Source organism: Loxodonta africana, chromosome 15 (genome assembly GCF_030014295.1).
Source record: "Loxodonta africana isolate mLoxAfr1 chromosome 15, mLoxAfr1.hap2, whole genome shotgun sequence".
Taxonomy (NCBI): domain Eukaryota; kingdom Metazoa; phylum Chordata; class Mammalia; order Proboscidea; family Elephantidae; genus Loxodonta; species Loxodonta africana.
In genome coordinates, this window is record NC_087356.1 from 42,398,381 (window position 1) to 42,413,597 (window position 15,217).

Sequence of the window (15,217 nt, forward strand, 5' to 3'; positions counted from 1 at the left end):
AGATTTCAGAGGTGAGGATATCTACTGAGGGCCAGGTAATCATGGGCTAATTCACATCTCCAGAGAAATCAGTAACACTGGCTGGTTCTGGAGAGGCAAACTGTGTGGTTGTGGACAGGGGTGCAGGAGAAACTTTTCACCAGATACTTATATATCAAATTTTGTGTCATGTGTTATCTATTTAAAAAATTAATAAAAATCTAAATGGAGGTTGTTTCCCCCCAAAAATTCAGAGATTGAATTGCAGAGGACCTTTTTATACTTCCTACATGATACACTTCTTGACTGCAAGGTTTCTCAGCCCTGGAACTACCGACACTTTGGGCCGGTGAATTCTTTGTTGTGCAGCTGTCTGTGCATGTAGGATTTAGCAGCTAAATGCCAGTAGCACTTCCCAGTTGTATTAAGCAGGTATGCCTCCATACATTGCTAAATGTCCCTGCGAAGCAAAACTGCCCTGGGTTGAGAACTATCGTTTTAACTGTTTCATGTTTTATAAAGGGCATTTTCAAAATTAACCCCCCACTAAAAAAAGGGGTGAAAAATTTAAGAAGCTGGCCTGCAAAAATCAGTAGGGGATAGCCAGGTAGGGAGACCAAAGACAGGCATTTAAGATAATAAAATGCACATTCCTAGGGGTGGCACTCACAACTAACTATCCACAGGCAAAGCCCATCCTGCCCTTTCAACCTCATTTCCTTTTATTTCAGCCAACCAAGACTCCCTGCGTTCTACCAAATGTCATGTTTATTCAAGGAGCTTACACCTACTCGGCAGACAACACACACACAAACCAGTGAATAGGAATTTCAAGAGGCGGTAGAGTGATCTGTGGGAGAAGGTGGTGGGGAAGGTTCAGCTGTAACCTCAATGACCCACAGCCCCTGAGAAATGCCTATGGGGGAAATGGTGCAGACACAGCTTAACTAAGCCTGCTCTGCTAGGGGCCAGCTAACCAGTTTAAATAACAATGTCCAAGGCAAGATTCAAGGTTCCCAGGCTCTCTATGTGTGTGTTTGTGAACTTTTCTCTCACATAAACTCTCTTTTTTCTTTGAAAATAGTCTAACTAGTATCTCCCTCTTAAACGAGTCAATGGCATACAAAAAACTAACTAAATGTCTCGGAGTTACGTTGTGACGGCCTGGACTCCACTCCCTGCCATTAACTCTCTGGCTGACCATTATGCAGAAAAAATTTCCGCACTGGTCTTTATTACCGCAGTTCCATGCTTCTGTGAGGCAATCCTGACCCTTCAGCCCAGAGAGACCTATGATAGTCAGTTCCTCAGATTCTACCCTACGTTAGGTTTGCTGGCACTTAAATAGTATTTTAACTCTGCTGAGACCGGTACTCTCTGCGACTCTGAGTGCTGTCAGAACATTTCAGGAAATGTGACTATCTGCTGCAGTTACAGTACGTAATTGCTTAGCCTTAACCAGCAAGTTCCCTGCAGTATGAGCTATCTGCTAATCTACAGCCACACAGTGACTCTACTAGTGTCCCTGGGGCAATCATAACGTGTGTCATTGCTGTTAGTTGTCCTTGAGCTGGCCCCTGAATCATGGCGACCCCATGCACAGCGAAACAAAACGCCGCACGATCCTGTGCCACCCCCATGGTTGGCTACGGATCGGACTGTTGTGATCCATTGGGTTTTACTGGCTCGTTTTCAGAAGTAGATTGCCAGGCCTTTCTTCCTAGTCTACCTTAGTCTGGAAGCTTTGCTAAAAGCTGTTCAGCAGCATAGCAACATGCAAGCTTCCACTGACATGGGTGGTGGCTGTGGATGAGGTGCTCTGGCTGAGAAATGAACTTTGGTATCCCACAAGGAGGAGCCCTGGTGGTGTAGTGGTTAAAGCACTTGCCTGCTAACCAAAAGGTAAGTGGTTTGAACCCACCAGCCACTCACGGGGGAAAGATGTGGCAGTCTGCTTCCATAACAGTTCACAGCTTTGGAAACCTTATGGGACAGTTCTTCTCTGTCCTACAGGATCACTCACTGTGAGTTGGAATTGACTTGGACAGCAGTGAGTTTTTTTTGATCCTGCAAGGAAGGCGAGAATTCTACCACTCAATGATCAATGCCCCCAAGGTGTGCTTTAAGTAATTCAATACCAATACTTTAAAAGTACTGAAGGTTTTGAATAATTGTACACAGATATGTTAGAGTCAAGGTTACAATGTCACCCTCATGCACTTGGATTCCAGGGTGTTTTTCTGGGTAGCAGAGACCAGAATGGACTCCTGGGCTGTGGCATTGAACACTAGGACTCCTTCCTGTTCACATGGCTGTAGGCATGAGAGTGGCACCACTGTGTGTCACTTTTCATGCTGGCTGAGGCTGAAAATGATGACCATACTGTACTGAACCAAATGACAGGTACGCACGCAGAGGGGTTTGCACTAGATGAATGGAGTTGAAGCAGGTTTGCTTAGCTGATCAGTTACTGACCAGTTGTTAAAAAAAATTAAAGTACCAACACTTCAGTCGTACTTACTCATCCCTTTCCACCCAGGCAGGACTTCTGGAGTAATACTGTCTAGTTCTCGCTTAAAGTCATCCCGGGCTCGGGTCACCAGTTCATGGTACTGAGACACAACCTTAGCCTCAGACTGAGCGGCTTTGACCTAAACAAATACAAAGGGTACATGGTTAAACTGAACGAACAAATACAATACACACCCTAAGAGACAGAAGTGACACAAAATGGGAATTTTCTTAAGTGGTAACAACCATGGCCAAAAAAATGCTACCTATTATTACAGAAACTATCAATAATGCTAAACAGTCTACTTGGTGCCCAAGGCAATCTTTTAAAGATAGTAACAAGGCAGAGAGATGATAGGAATTCTACTTTCTTGAATTCTTAAACCCTAAAGGATTATTTTTAAAAATACATAGTAATTGTAAAAGACCTAGCGGACACACCTTTTGGACCACGTTATCCAGATCAACGATCATGCTGTGAAGCTTCCCCTCTGCAGCAGTTATGTGAGGTTTGGCCCCGACCATCTCCTTTTTCTTTGCATTTTCAATTATACTTTTCATCTTCTCTAACTCTTCTCTGGAAACCAATAAACAAAACTAGGATTTAGTATAATTCCTTGCCAACTTCATTAAAAAGAGTTTTGACAGCTATACAACATTCAATTTTTAAAAGCCTACGAGAGGAATATAACTGGAAAAAATTACTCAACGTTTTTTGTAGTCTACAGATAAAGACCAGCTTTTCCCACCAATAATTGAAAATGACCTGGGACAGAAGTGACCCAGAGGTAATGGGATACTTAGAGAAAGACACAGGCTCCAGAACCAGAAAGACTTGGATCCAACTCCCAGATCAGGCTCTCATTTGTTACACACCCTCCTGTCAGGATTAGAGGTAATTCATGTGAAGAACCCGGTACAGCGCCTGCTACATCGTGAACATTCAATAAAACGGCAGGTCTTGCCAGCAATATCCAGCTTGTCATTAGCTTTCCAATCCAGAGAGCTTAATTAAGGCAAATGAAGGGAGGAGGCCACAGATCTCACTCAGCAAGGAACTGGTGCCTTCCTGATTCACAACACTTCACAGGTTAAATGGGCCAAGGTCTACACTGCAAGACACAGAATTCAGAGTCCTGACTCGAGGGCTAGTGATTTGAGCACAATGTCTTCAATCTCCTCAAAGTTAAGCTGGCTCTATTAAAAGTCTTCTTTTTTCTCTAACAGTAATAAATATTTTGTTAAGGAAGACACCAACATTCTGAATGACAATTCCAGACTGTTGATGAGAACCATTAGTTAAATTCTGTCATCAGAGGTTGATGCTGTACTTGGTTTGCTTGCTGGATCCTTGTTCTAGCCAACTCCTAGGACTCAAGGTCAAGGAAGCCTAAAATTAGACCCATATGTGCCCACTACTTTGGTAATTATGGCAAACACATTGTGACATACTCTGTAAATTCCGACAGAGCTGCTCAAACCTCCTAGAAAAATCTTGTAATTATAGCAGAATCTCAGTAAATCTGTACAAATACATCACCTGAACAATAATCCCAAGAAAAACTGCTTTTTATATACGAGCCTTTAGTTAAGTTCTGGCAACTTTTAGTCTAATTAAATTTTACTTCCTCTCTCTTTTTAAGTGTCCATGATCCTGACCCCAGTACAGACAAAGCCCAGGTGGAAACAGGAGGTGAGCCCCCTGCCTCCTCCTATACAGACATGTAAGGAGAAAAGCCAGCCGGAACAAAGGCCGCAGGAGGCCCCGATTACTTGTGACAGTCCAGAAGTAATTACTTGGCTTTGAGAAGGGCGTCAGCAGCTTCACCTACTGCTTTTCTGCGTTCCTTCAAAGCTCCCTCCACTGTGCGCCACTGAGCTGACTTCTTCTCACCTGCGATCTGAAAAATGATAATTATGTAAGGACAAATAATTGCTACAGTTAACACCATCAGCCAACATGACTCAATGCAGAAATGTATGGCATTAAACCCGAAGGCGGGACTTCACAGGCACTACTTGTCTGGAGCGGGGGCTCCTAATCCAGGCCACGGCTGAGCTCAGATAGTCCCGTCAGCCACAGTCCTCCAAACCATGGAAAAGTGGCTGTTCCAATGCACGGGAGCATTTTTGGAGAAGAGATGACACTTATTACATTCTCAAAAGAAAACATGCAGCAGAAAATGTCAACGATAACTTTTCATGATTTGTGGTTACTGATTAAATCATTCTTAATTAAGTAGCAATACTTCAAATTTTCTTAACTGCAGGCATGTCTACCGAGAATAAGAAAAAACATTCACACATCTGAAGGTCCTTGCTCTAGAACGTTATCTAAAAAATGGCCCCTCCTAATTGGTAAGATGAAAACTACTGTCAACGATCTCCCTAACGGTGAATTCTACGGTACGTGAATTACAGCTCAAAAAACAAGCACGTCCCTTGAGGTCCCTGAGGCAGGTCCCACCTGTCTTTCTCCTCCAGCACTGTAACCAATGACCATTTCTTTAACTGGCTCACATTTAGGGATACATCATACAAAAAACCGGACACTGTAATCCCACACGGTGCAGCAAGCTGCTCCGCTATTAGAGATGAAGGATGGCTGAGAGTGTATATGAGTCACAGCTCCCATCCCCCGGCTCCTGCATCACACACACAATGAGCAAAACATTACCAGGGAACTGTATGAACTACTGATTTTTTTCCTTTTCTTTCGCCAAATGCCTATAGTTCCAAGCGAGCACATTACGTGCACGGATGATGCAACACCATCTCACGTCCTGTTCTGAAAGTATACGGGGCTGGGATCCTGGAGATGAACAGGAACATACTAAATTACCAAAGAATAACAGACTTCTGCCTAGGAAAAATGACTGAACTATTTTGAAGAGTGTATCTCGAAACATCCAAACTGCAGAAGTCTGCTGTACACCCAAGAGAAGACTGCCATCTCAGTAGGGGGCCTCCAGGCCTCGTGAGTATTTCTGCCTCCGCAGCCCCTGGGCCTGCTGCTCTGGGAAGAAGAGTCTGGCAAAAGCAACGTCCTCTGGTTCCAGTAATTCTAAACTCTCCTCCCATACCGATTCTACAGTACGTTCCACTGACACCCGGCGTGATCTCCATGTTCAAGATACACCAGAACCGAGCCTGTTAAACGGGGTAACATCTTTACTGCCACAGGATCACTGTGACAGCCTGAGGAAGCCTCTAAAAATGCTACTTTTAAATGCTTAAAACGACATTACAGAAGAATAAAAAGGACCCCAATTTTGTTGAAATATAGTTATAAACATTTTTAATTACGTGAAATAATAATATATATGCTTAGAACACATTAAATAACGAAGACCTAGCAGAAGGTCTAACACCCTAGTGGAGAAGTAGCAATGAACATAAGTGATATTTCACGAGATCTGCAAGTACATACTATGATGTGATATGAAAATATCAGTATTTTCTATCAATGATAAAGACACAAGTACTGCTAAGACTATTGTGGTTTGTTGACAATATTCCTAATTGAAAGAAATGCTTTTAAATTTCAATTTGAGGATAGGGAAAATAAAGATGTTTTCATGCAACCTCAACATATCCCTGAATTCTATCCACCGACCTAACTCCAGGTTAAAAACCTCTGGTTTTAGAGGAAATATCTGGCACTTCTAGGGGTCACTGCAGCTGTGTGTCTCACTTTTTTTTGATTTTTATGTTCTACGTGAATTGTCGCAAAGTGACGAAGCAAATTATTTTTTATTTTTATTGTACTTTAAGTGAAAGTTTACAAATCAAGTCAGTCTCTCACACAAAAACTTAATATACACCTTGCTACATACTCCAAACTGCTCTCCCCCTAATGAGACAAACTGCTCCCTCCCTCCACTCTCTCTTTTCGTGTCCATTTCACCAGCTTCTAACCCCCCCTACCCTCTCATCTCCCCTCCGGGCAGGAGATGCCAACATAGTCTCAAATGTCCACCTGATTCAAGAAGCTCACTCCTCACCAGCATCCCTCTCCAACCCATTGTCCAGTCCAATCCATGTCTGAAGAGGTGGCTTTGGGAATGGTTCCTGTCCTGGGCCAACAGAAGGTCTGGGGGCCATGACCACTGGGGTCCTTCTAGTCTCAGTCAGACCAACAAGTCTGGTCTTTTTACGAGAATTTGGGGTCTGCATCCCACTGCTCTCCTGCTCCCTCAGGGGTTCTCTGTTGCATTCCCTGTCAGGGCAGTCATTGGTTATAGCCAGGCACTTCTGGTCTCAGGCTGATATAGTCTCTAGTTTATGTGGCCCTTTCTGTCTCTTGGGCTCGTAATTACCTTTTGTCCTTGGTGTTTTTCATTCTCCTTTGATCCAGGTGGGTTGAGACCAATTGATGCATCTTAGACGGCTGCTTGCTAGCGTTTAAGACCCCAGATGCCTCTCTCCAAGGTGGGATGCAGAATGTTTTCTTAACAGATTTTATTATGCCAATTGAGTTACATGTCCCCTGAAACCATGGCCCCCAAGCCCCTACCCCTGCTACACTGGCCTTTGAAGCATTCAGTTTATTCAGGAAACTTCTTTGCTTTTTGTTTAGCCCATTTGTGCTGACCTCCCCTGTATTGTCTTTCTCGTCACCTAAAGTAGTTCTTATCTACTATCTAATGAGTGAATACCCATCTCCCCCCCACCCTCCCTCCCCCCTTTCGTAACCATCGAAGAATATTTTCTTCTCTGTTAAAACTATTTCTTGAGATGAAGGAAATTATTTTATGATGTGACTCATGAAGCTTATGTTTCAGTGAATTCCCATGTTAGCCACTTTGCTAAGTAAGACACAGCAAGGAAGGCTGCTGGTGTGGACCACGTGAATATTATGCTCTTTTTTTTTTTTTATCACATGTAACAAATCTTCCAAAGCTCTACGGTATGCTATTAGAAGAACCTGGTCTTTATTAAGACGACTCTTCATAACTGGCCCAAACAGACTCCTAAAGCACGTAAGCATCAATGACATGTCTAGGGGTCAAAATGTGCCTCCCTTTGTTGAAGGTCTTCTTGCTGTGGAGGCCGGGGGAGAAGACTGCCTGGTAAAACATACAGCAGATTCCAGTGCAATGAAAGCAAGCTCAGCTGCTCCCAAACACTGCTTTGAGAAAGTAACTCAGTACACATTACAGATCTCGTGTGCACATGCGACTTCTTTTACCAGAAGAAATGGAAGTTGAAATCTATTTTTAGAATTTCAAATTTCTACTCATCTTTCATTAACATTGGCCAATACTCCTTAATTTTAGTTGACAGCTAATATAAGGTGTCCTTCAGTTGAAAAATCTTGCTTGCGACAGGTTTTATAATACGTCTATTCCAAATGCATTACACAGTATGTGTCTGTTGGGATGAGAAAATGCCCTCTAGAGCAGCCTTACACCAAAGTTATACCTCGGACACACAAGCTTCTAATCAGTGTCCTTCCAAAGGACATAGGTCCACTAGAGCCTGAACCTGACTCCTCGACACCATGAACCTCCAGCCTCCAGCATCTGTGCAATGTGCATATTACATGTTCCATGTGCTTTTGCTTCCCTAACTCTACTCTGAAACTTCCATTTTCTTCTTGAACTAGAATAAAACTAAATTTTCTTTTCTATTTTCAAAGTAAGCAGTTTTAGGCTGTTACCATCAGAGGTCTAACTTAACTCTTCTGTGACATATGTACATATGACTGAAACAACATAAAATGTATTTAAATTTTTTTTTTTTTTTTAAACCACAGTTATGGTGGCAAGGTAACTTTACCCATCAGGCATGATCCTGATCCCTGAGATTTATATTTTACATAGTTATTTTACTTTCATCTTTTAAATGACTTGGGGTCAAGATTTCCTTTATAATTATATTGAGTTTTCAATATAGAAGTAACTCAATGTAATTATAAAAGAAATTTACTGAGTCCAGAATTACATTTTGAAATCAGTGCAATTAACTTCATTCTTTGAAGTGTTCAATGTAAATTACATAACCAGCATAAACATTTAAGATAGCTGGTGTTTTGGGGTACATGTGAACTCTCTATATTACTTCTTACAACTGCATGTCAACCCAGAATTATTTCAGAATAAAAGGTCATTAAAAAGTGGTTGACAGTTTTAAAACTAAAAAAAAAAAAAGAGAAGCAAATGACAATTATATTCAAAGCACTATTAAGATATGAAAGCAAATTTAAACTAATTCTTTGTGCCACATTAACTATTACGAGATAAAATAAAGGCCGTACATAAAATTTATTATAAAGAACATTTAAAGGCTTTTCACCAGATTTCGTTTTAAAGTCAATACTCTGAAATGTCTTCACTCGGTGAAGGAGAGCCCTACCAGGAGGATGAGCTCAATCTGTTACCTAAAGTACGCATAGTCATTGTTGGGCTCACCTCAGAGTTGTCCATGGCTGCCCGCAGTATACTGGAGTGTGCGCTGACAGCCTGGATGGCAGCATTCTGAGCCGCGATTGCCTGTCGAGTGGTGCGAGCAGTTTGGCTCAGAGCATCTTCTAAGCTCTTGGCTATAGCTGGGAAAAAAACAAACTGTTAAAAACCAGGTCCCTGCCCCCATACATTGTTCTTCTTTTAAATCTTTCCTCTTTCCCTACTAACTCTTTCACTGCATTTCTCAAAAAATGGTAAAAATAAACAGACAGACAAAAAAATTAACCCACTGCCGTCAAGTCGACTGACTCATAGCAACCCTATAAGACAGGGTAGAACTGCCCCACAGGGTTTCCAAGGCTGTAAACCTTTACAGAAGCAGACTGCCACATCCTTCCCCTGAGGAGCAGGTGGTGGGTTTGAACTACCAACCTTTTGGTTAGCAGCTGAGCACTTAACCACCGTGACACCAGAGGCTATAAATTCAGCATAATCAATGGATTTTTTTCATTTTAAATAATGATCACAGAGGCCTACTGGGAAAGAGGTGTCCATTTCCATCCCCTCAGCCAGATGGGATACTCACAGCAAAACGTCCGTATCACCAATAAGTAATATGATGTTATTGTTGTTATGTGCCATCAAGTTGATTTCTGACTCATAGCGATCCCATGTGGCAGAGTAGGACTGCCCCACTGGGTTTTCTAGGCTGTAATCTTTACAGAAGCACATCACTAGGTCTTTTTCCCGCAGAGCCACTAGGTGGGTTCAAACCAATACCCTTTCAATTACCAGCTGAGCACATAACCACTACACCACCCAGGCTCCTAAAATATAAGGTAACAGACAGAAAAGAGAAAGAAAAAGACAAACATGAAAACGAAAAAGACAAACATGAAATCAAAAAAGAAAAGGTAGCTTGGGAACAGATGGTCTTAAAACTAAAAGGACAGAAGTCTCCAATGTTCAAGGAGCTACCATATACTACAATCACATTTCTAATGTAACTGTACACGTAAAAAATGTTCAATTGGCAAATGTTGTGTAATACATATTTTTAAACAATAAAGATCACATTTCTATATGCTAATTAAGGAATATCAAAACAAAGCCTCAAATGAAAAGGGAGTAAAGTAATGGATGATTTTAGGTAATATGCTAAAACAGAAAAACAGTCAGTTGAAGAAAAGCAGCCAGAGAATAATAAAATAACAGTTGATATTGGAGACAATAAATAAATAAAGGGGAAAATACATTTGACAGATGACACTAAAGCCAAAGGAGATCTCGGCCAAAAGCAGCATAGACAGGTTCTGACAGGGGCTTTGCACAGAGATGAACAAATGGAACGTCTGTAACACAGACAAAAAGGGGAAAGCTAATGAGAAAATACTAAAAAAACAGATGTGGGATTAAAGCTAAACTGGAGAGGCAGGAGACATAAAGAGAGAAAACTGACAGGTCAGGAAGAAAATATGGTATCTGGCTCCCAGGACATGCTTGAGGAGTGAATGGTGGGAAATCCAAGTGCAGGTAACAGTGAATCACACCTACAGAGGCCCACACACCACACACCCGGGAAAACAGGCCACCAGGAAGGCCAGCTGCTGCTTCAAGCCTTCTTCAGAGCTCTACTCACTATGCTCTGGCCCTAGATAAAAATTACATGGATATAATGTGCTGTGCTCTAATTCTTAATAAAAATCACAGACACACACACACATGTATTTTAAGTTTGGGAGAAAATTAACAGGCAATAGGCAAAATCCAGAAAATGTACACTTGCCCAAGAAACGAAAGATAAGAGGAACTGGGAAAAGACCCCTTTTATATTCAATTTATAACTTACCCCAAAGTGTCCGTATGACAAAGGGAGAACAGTGAAAAGTGAAGAAAAATATGAATAAAAGAAAAAAGTGATCTCAATTTGAAGCAGTAGAAATTTCAGAAAAAAATTAAGAGGTGAAAAAAAGTATAAAAATATTTCACTTATTTAGAAGTCATTTCTTCAACATTCTCAACTATCTGTAACATGGCCAGGGACTCAGAAGAAAGCAAAAAGCTAAGCAGTCCAACTAGCACCCCAGCACATACGCTCATTCTATCTCCTTCTCTTTTACACAATTCTGACAAATTTGGTTCCTCAGGGTAAGTGAGAACCACAAATGAAAGGGAAATGGGAGCTACTCAAGGCAGGGAGACTTCAGCAATAACCATAACAAAAACAAAAAAAGTTCATGCATTATATGGAATTTTCACCAGTTGCTTTTTTGTATACACTAGAATGTCCCTTGTCACCTGCGTAACAGAAGTTCATATGGGAAGAACACAAACAATAAAATAAAGGAGGTTATCAGAGCAACGCCACTACAGACACAGAGAGAGACAACAGCTAGCTAATGGGTAAGCTGATGCTCTAAGAAAAAACCGCTGACAGAACTGATCTGACTGGTTTACATACACTCGATCTTAACTTGTTCCTGCTTCTCCTGCTGTGCCAGGCGAGCCGCAACTTCTTCAGGTGGCCGCTCCCTTACAGCAGAGAAGGATGCTTCCTCTTGCAGCAAAAGCAAATAAGAGGAAATAAAATTTCAGCACAGATTTCAATAGCTCACAGGGATATAAAAACATCATCGCTTGCCCCTGCCCGTTAGATCTGCTGAGGATCCTAAAACCACATGGTCACTCTTAATGATTCCAAAAGGAAGATAACAGACTGGCTCTTATCCTCCTGGTTCTGAAAGATTTATTTCAGAAAAACTTCCAAAGCAGTCTGAAGACTTAAAACCAGTATAAATTTATACCTGAATTAGGTCTAGGTGTTGTCTAGGCATGAAATAATTCTGATGAACACATCACTTATAAAACAGCAAATATAAACAAACTACCTGAAGGTGCAGGCGTGAGTTTTCCTTCACCAGCTGCAAGGAGATCAGGCTTTAAAGGCTCCTCATGCTGAACCGCCGGGGCTGGGACTGAAAGCGTATCGTCTGCTGCAGAAATAATCTGAGCTGCCTCTGTAGGTGCTATAAATATACGTTACTCATGTATTTATAGTTTCCTGGGTTAACACAGACACACGCAGGAATCTACTACTGCCACCACCCACTTCACACACACAAATACACGCACAGCCACTATTCCCACACACGAGTAGACTGGGCACGGCCCACTGCACCTGCAAACTCACACCAAGTGAAAGCACAAGAGGAAGACGTCAGCATCCTCTGCTCCTCAACCATCATTGGGTATCCTCTGGCAAGGCTTCTAGTAACAGCACTGAGCAGTGCTAAGCTTAGCATGTGAGAAGTGGACGTAAGACTTATACAACATGGAAGAACAATAATAACGAAGGAAAAGAGACTCTGTAGCCAAGAAGGTAGACAAAACAAAGTAGCTAACCAAAGCCAACGTTTTTAGCTGCTTTGAAGACTGGTGGAAATGAAAGAAGAGGCATGAGGAACAGGTAATGGAGGAGAAAAAGGAGCTAAAATTCTAGAGGTGGAGAAGGAAAAAAAAAAAGCAATGAAATGGAGAAAAATACTTAAAATAGACTGAAGGGCCACTGAACAAGTGAAAGGTAGGATTATCACAAGGCCTGTTAACACCCTGCTTTTGCTCCCGGTCCCCTATCATCTATTTACAGCAGCCAGAGTGATTTTATTAAAACAGAAGTCAGAGTTCAATCACCTGACTCAGAACCTCCAATGCCTTCCCATCTCACTGTGAATACAAACCAAGCTCTTACAACCACTTCCAAGCACAGCCACGGCAGGCTTTTGGCTCTCTCTCTGTCTCTTCCCTTACTCGCTTCGTGCCTATCTGCTCCTTGCTTGAATACCCTGAGCCTTGCACTAGCTAATCCCTGCGCGTGGGATGCTTCCCACACCAGCTGACTCCCACATGGCTCAATGCCTCACCTCTTCCTAGTTTTTGCTCAAATGCCACCTTCCAGGTGAGGTTTTCCTTACCCTCTCCATGTAACACTGCAGTATTCCCTCTCACACTCACTACTAAGCAACATCCTACACATCTTACTTGTTTATACATGACCTCTCCCCTCATCCGACCAACGAATAGTAGCAGACAATTTTTTTTCTGTTTTGTTCATTGCTTTATTCCTAGTGGCTAGAAAAATACCTAACACATAGTAAATGCTCAATGAATATTGGCTGGAGGAAAAAAGGTAATTTGGTAATTTAATCACAAACAGAAGTAACCAAGCAGAAATGTAAGAAGTTCAAATGTGCACTCAACAGGTCAGAGTTAGCTAAGTGCTTTTAATTAGAATGAGATTACTGTGAAACCACAAAGGCAAAAAATATCTGGAGGGACTACAGCAAGATACCTTTATCACTAAGAAAGCAGAGAGGAAAATAAATTGAAGAGGTAGAAAAAAGAGGTGCAAAAAAGATAAGAAATCTTAAAATCCAAAGGGGGAAAAGGATAGATACCAAGAGGAAAGAAAGCAGAAAGGAAAAATAAACAGTGTTGCAGGCAAGACAATTCTTGCCAATAGCCTCAATCAGTAAGTGTTCAAAATAAACCCCAATTTCACATCTCATTCAACCCCTAAAATGAAAGCCAAAATGCCAGATGGGAGTTCTCCTTTCCCAGGGAGAGACCAAAGAGCCCCCCATAGGAGGGGCCCTCTTCTTGAGTATGGGTACAAATAAATTAAAAACAATTCCTTTACCTAATTCTAAAAGAATGGCTCTAAACTAGGTACCTGTTGTTGAAGCTGGAGTGTCTCCCTCTTGTTTTTGGAGGTATGAGGCAGGCTGCTTAGGGTCTTTCACTGCCTCTGATGCACTAGAGATTTTTAGTGGAGCAGACTGAATCTTGGAAATGAAAAACATGCAACATTTCAGAGAAAATACTGTTAAAAAATAAAAAATAGCATACAGTAGTCTGCAATACTTCAAAAGTCACGTCTTTCCGGATTTTAAGTTAAAGTCACTGAAGCTTTACAACGTAATATATTTTATTAGCCATACTAAGAGAAGCCATCATTACTAGAAAAATACAGCTTCAAATTTTCATTCCAAACAACTAGACTGTAATTTCAGTAGTAACAAGGCCTTCTCTCAGAGCACGCAATAAACATCGTTCCTTTTACACATACAACACTGAGAAGGCTATTTTAATTGCCTTTCTAAATTAAATTATGGCGTCATCTCCATACATCCAGTTAGAAACAAACGATTTCCAAAGGCTCCAAGTAAAAATGAAAGTTAGTTTTTTGTTTCTTTAATCTCCAGGACTCACACAGCTGCACACTAAGATATATGATCCAATTTGAGTAACGTCTGCTTTTTCCTTTCCTCATTACTACCTGGTTTTTTAAGCTTAAGGTGCTGTTGATTAACGGGACCACCAAAAGATATGTCCAAGAAAATTACTAAGTGATAGAAATATTGACATTTACCACCTATGTCGTTCCACTTCTCACAGATCTTGGCAGTGGAACTCAGATATTCTTAGATGACTACTTAAACATTAAAAAAAAAAAAACAACAAAACTTTGTCACTACCAGAAACTAGAAATATATCCATTATTTTCTAAAATTTCTCTGTTGTTTTAAATCATGAAATACATGCTTGCTGTAACAAGCAAAATAATATCAAGATATGCCAATGGTTTTAATTTGCCTCTTTACCACTCCTTTCACTTCCAGCCCTCTCAAGTAGCCAACTCTATCCTTCCACTGCAAGCAAATGCTCAGGTATACACACATACATAATTTTTCATTTCTTTAAACAAACTAAGATAGGGTTATAGTACACAAATTACCATATAAACTTGCTTTTTCATTTAACAATATATTACAGACATTCTACCAGGTCAAAGAACTTCTTTTCAGTTGCATAATATCCTAATATAAGATATATTCCATATTTTCCTCAACCAGTCTCCTATTTATGAGCATTCAAGTGGTTTCCTATTTTGTCACTACAAACAACACAGCAATAAACGTAACAATTAAAAAAGACTGGACAATATGGCCAACTACGAAGATGAATCCAAGAATTCTAACAAGGCTACCTGAGTGCATGGTGCTATTTTTAATACAAAGAAGCAAGTCAGAAGGGCATTAGTTTTGAGGTGCGGCAGTAGAGACATGCTGAGTTATCCAAAGTGGAAACATTCAGCAGGCTGGCAAAGTGGAATGAGGAAAGGCCAAGGCTGTCAAGAGAGATAATGGAGTCATCTACAAAGAATGGCACTGGAAGCCATGGCAAGCAGCAAAGAACCCTGCTCTGAACTTACTGGTTTGACTCTAGGTCCTAGAACTGCTACCAGCTATTTCTCCTGGCTC

The 15,217-nt window shown here is 41.1% G+C and overlaps 1 protein-coding gene across 3 annotated transcripts in view; it reads right to left on the reverse strand.

Annotated features, from left to right (window-relative positions):
• IMMT (inner membrane mitochondrial protein) overlaps positions 1-15,217 on the reverse strand; it is a 44,785-nt gene that overhangs the window by 9,908 nt on the left and 19,660 nt on the right. For 2 of the 3 annotated variants that reach the window (XM_064268811.1, XM_010599941.3), the window contains exons 4-10: positions 13,627-13,738; positions 11,786-11,923; positions 11,359-11,454; positions 8,904-9,040; positions 4,288-4,391; positions 2,932-3,067; positions 2,501-2,630 (exon numbers count right to left, since the gene is read on the reverse strand). In XM_064268811.1, the coding sequence (XP_064124881.1) occupies positions 2,501-2,630; positions 2,932-3,067; positions 4,288-4,391; positions 8,904-9,040; positions 11,359-11,454; positions 11,786-11,923; positions 13,627-13,738 (853 nt within the window). The remainder of the gene's footprint in view (positions 1-2,500; positions 2,631-2,931; positions 3,068-4,287; positions 4,392-8,903; positions 9,041-11,358; positions 11,455-11,785; positions 11,924-13,626; positions 13,739-15,217) is intronic. The other variant, XM_010599942.3, reaches the window with a different exon arrangement.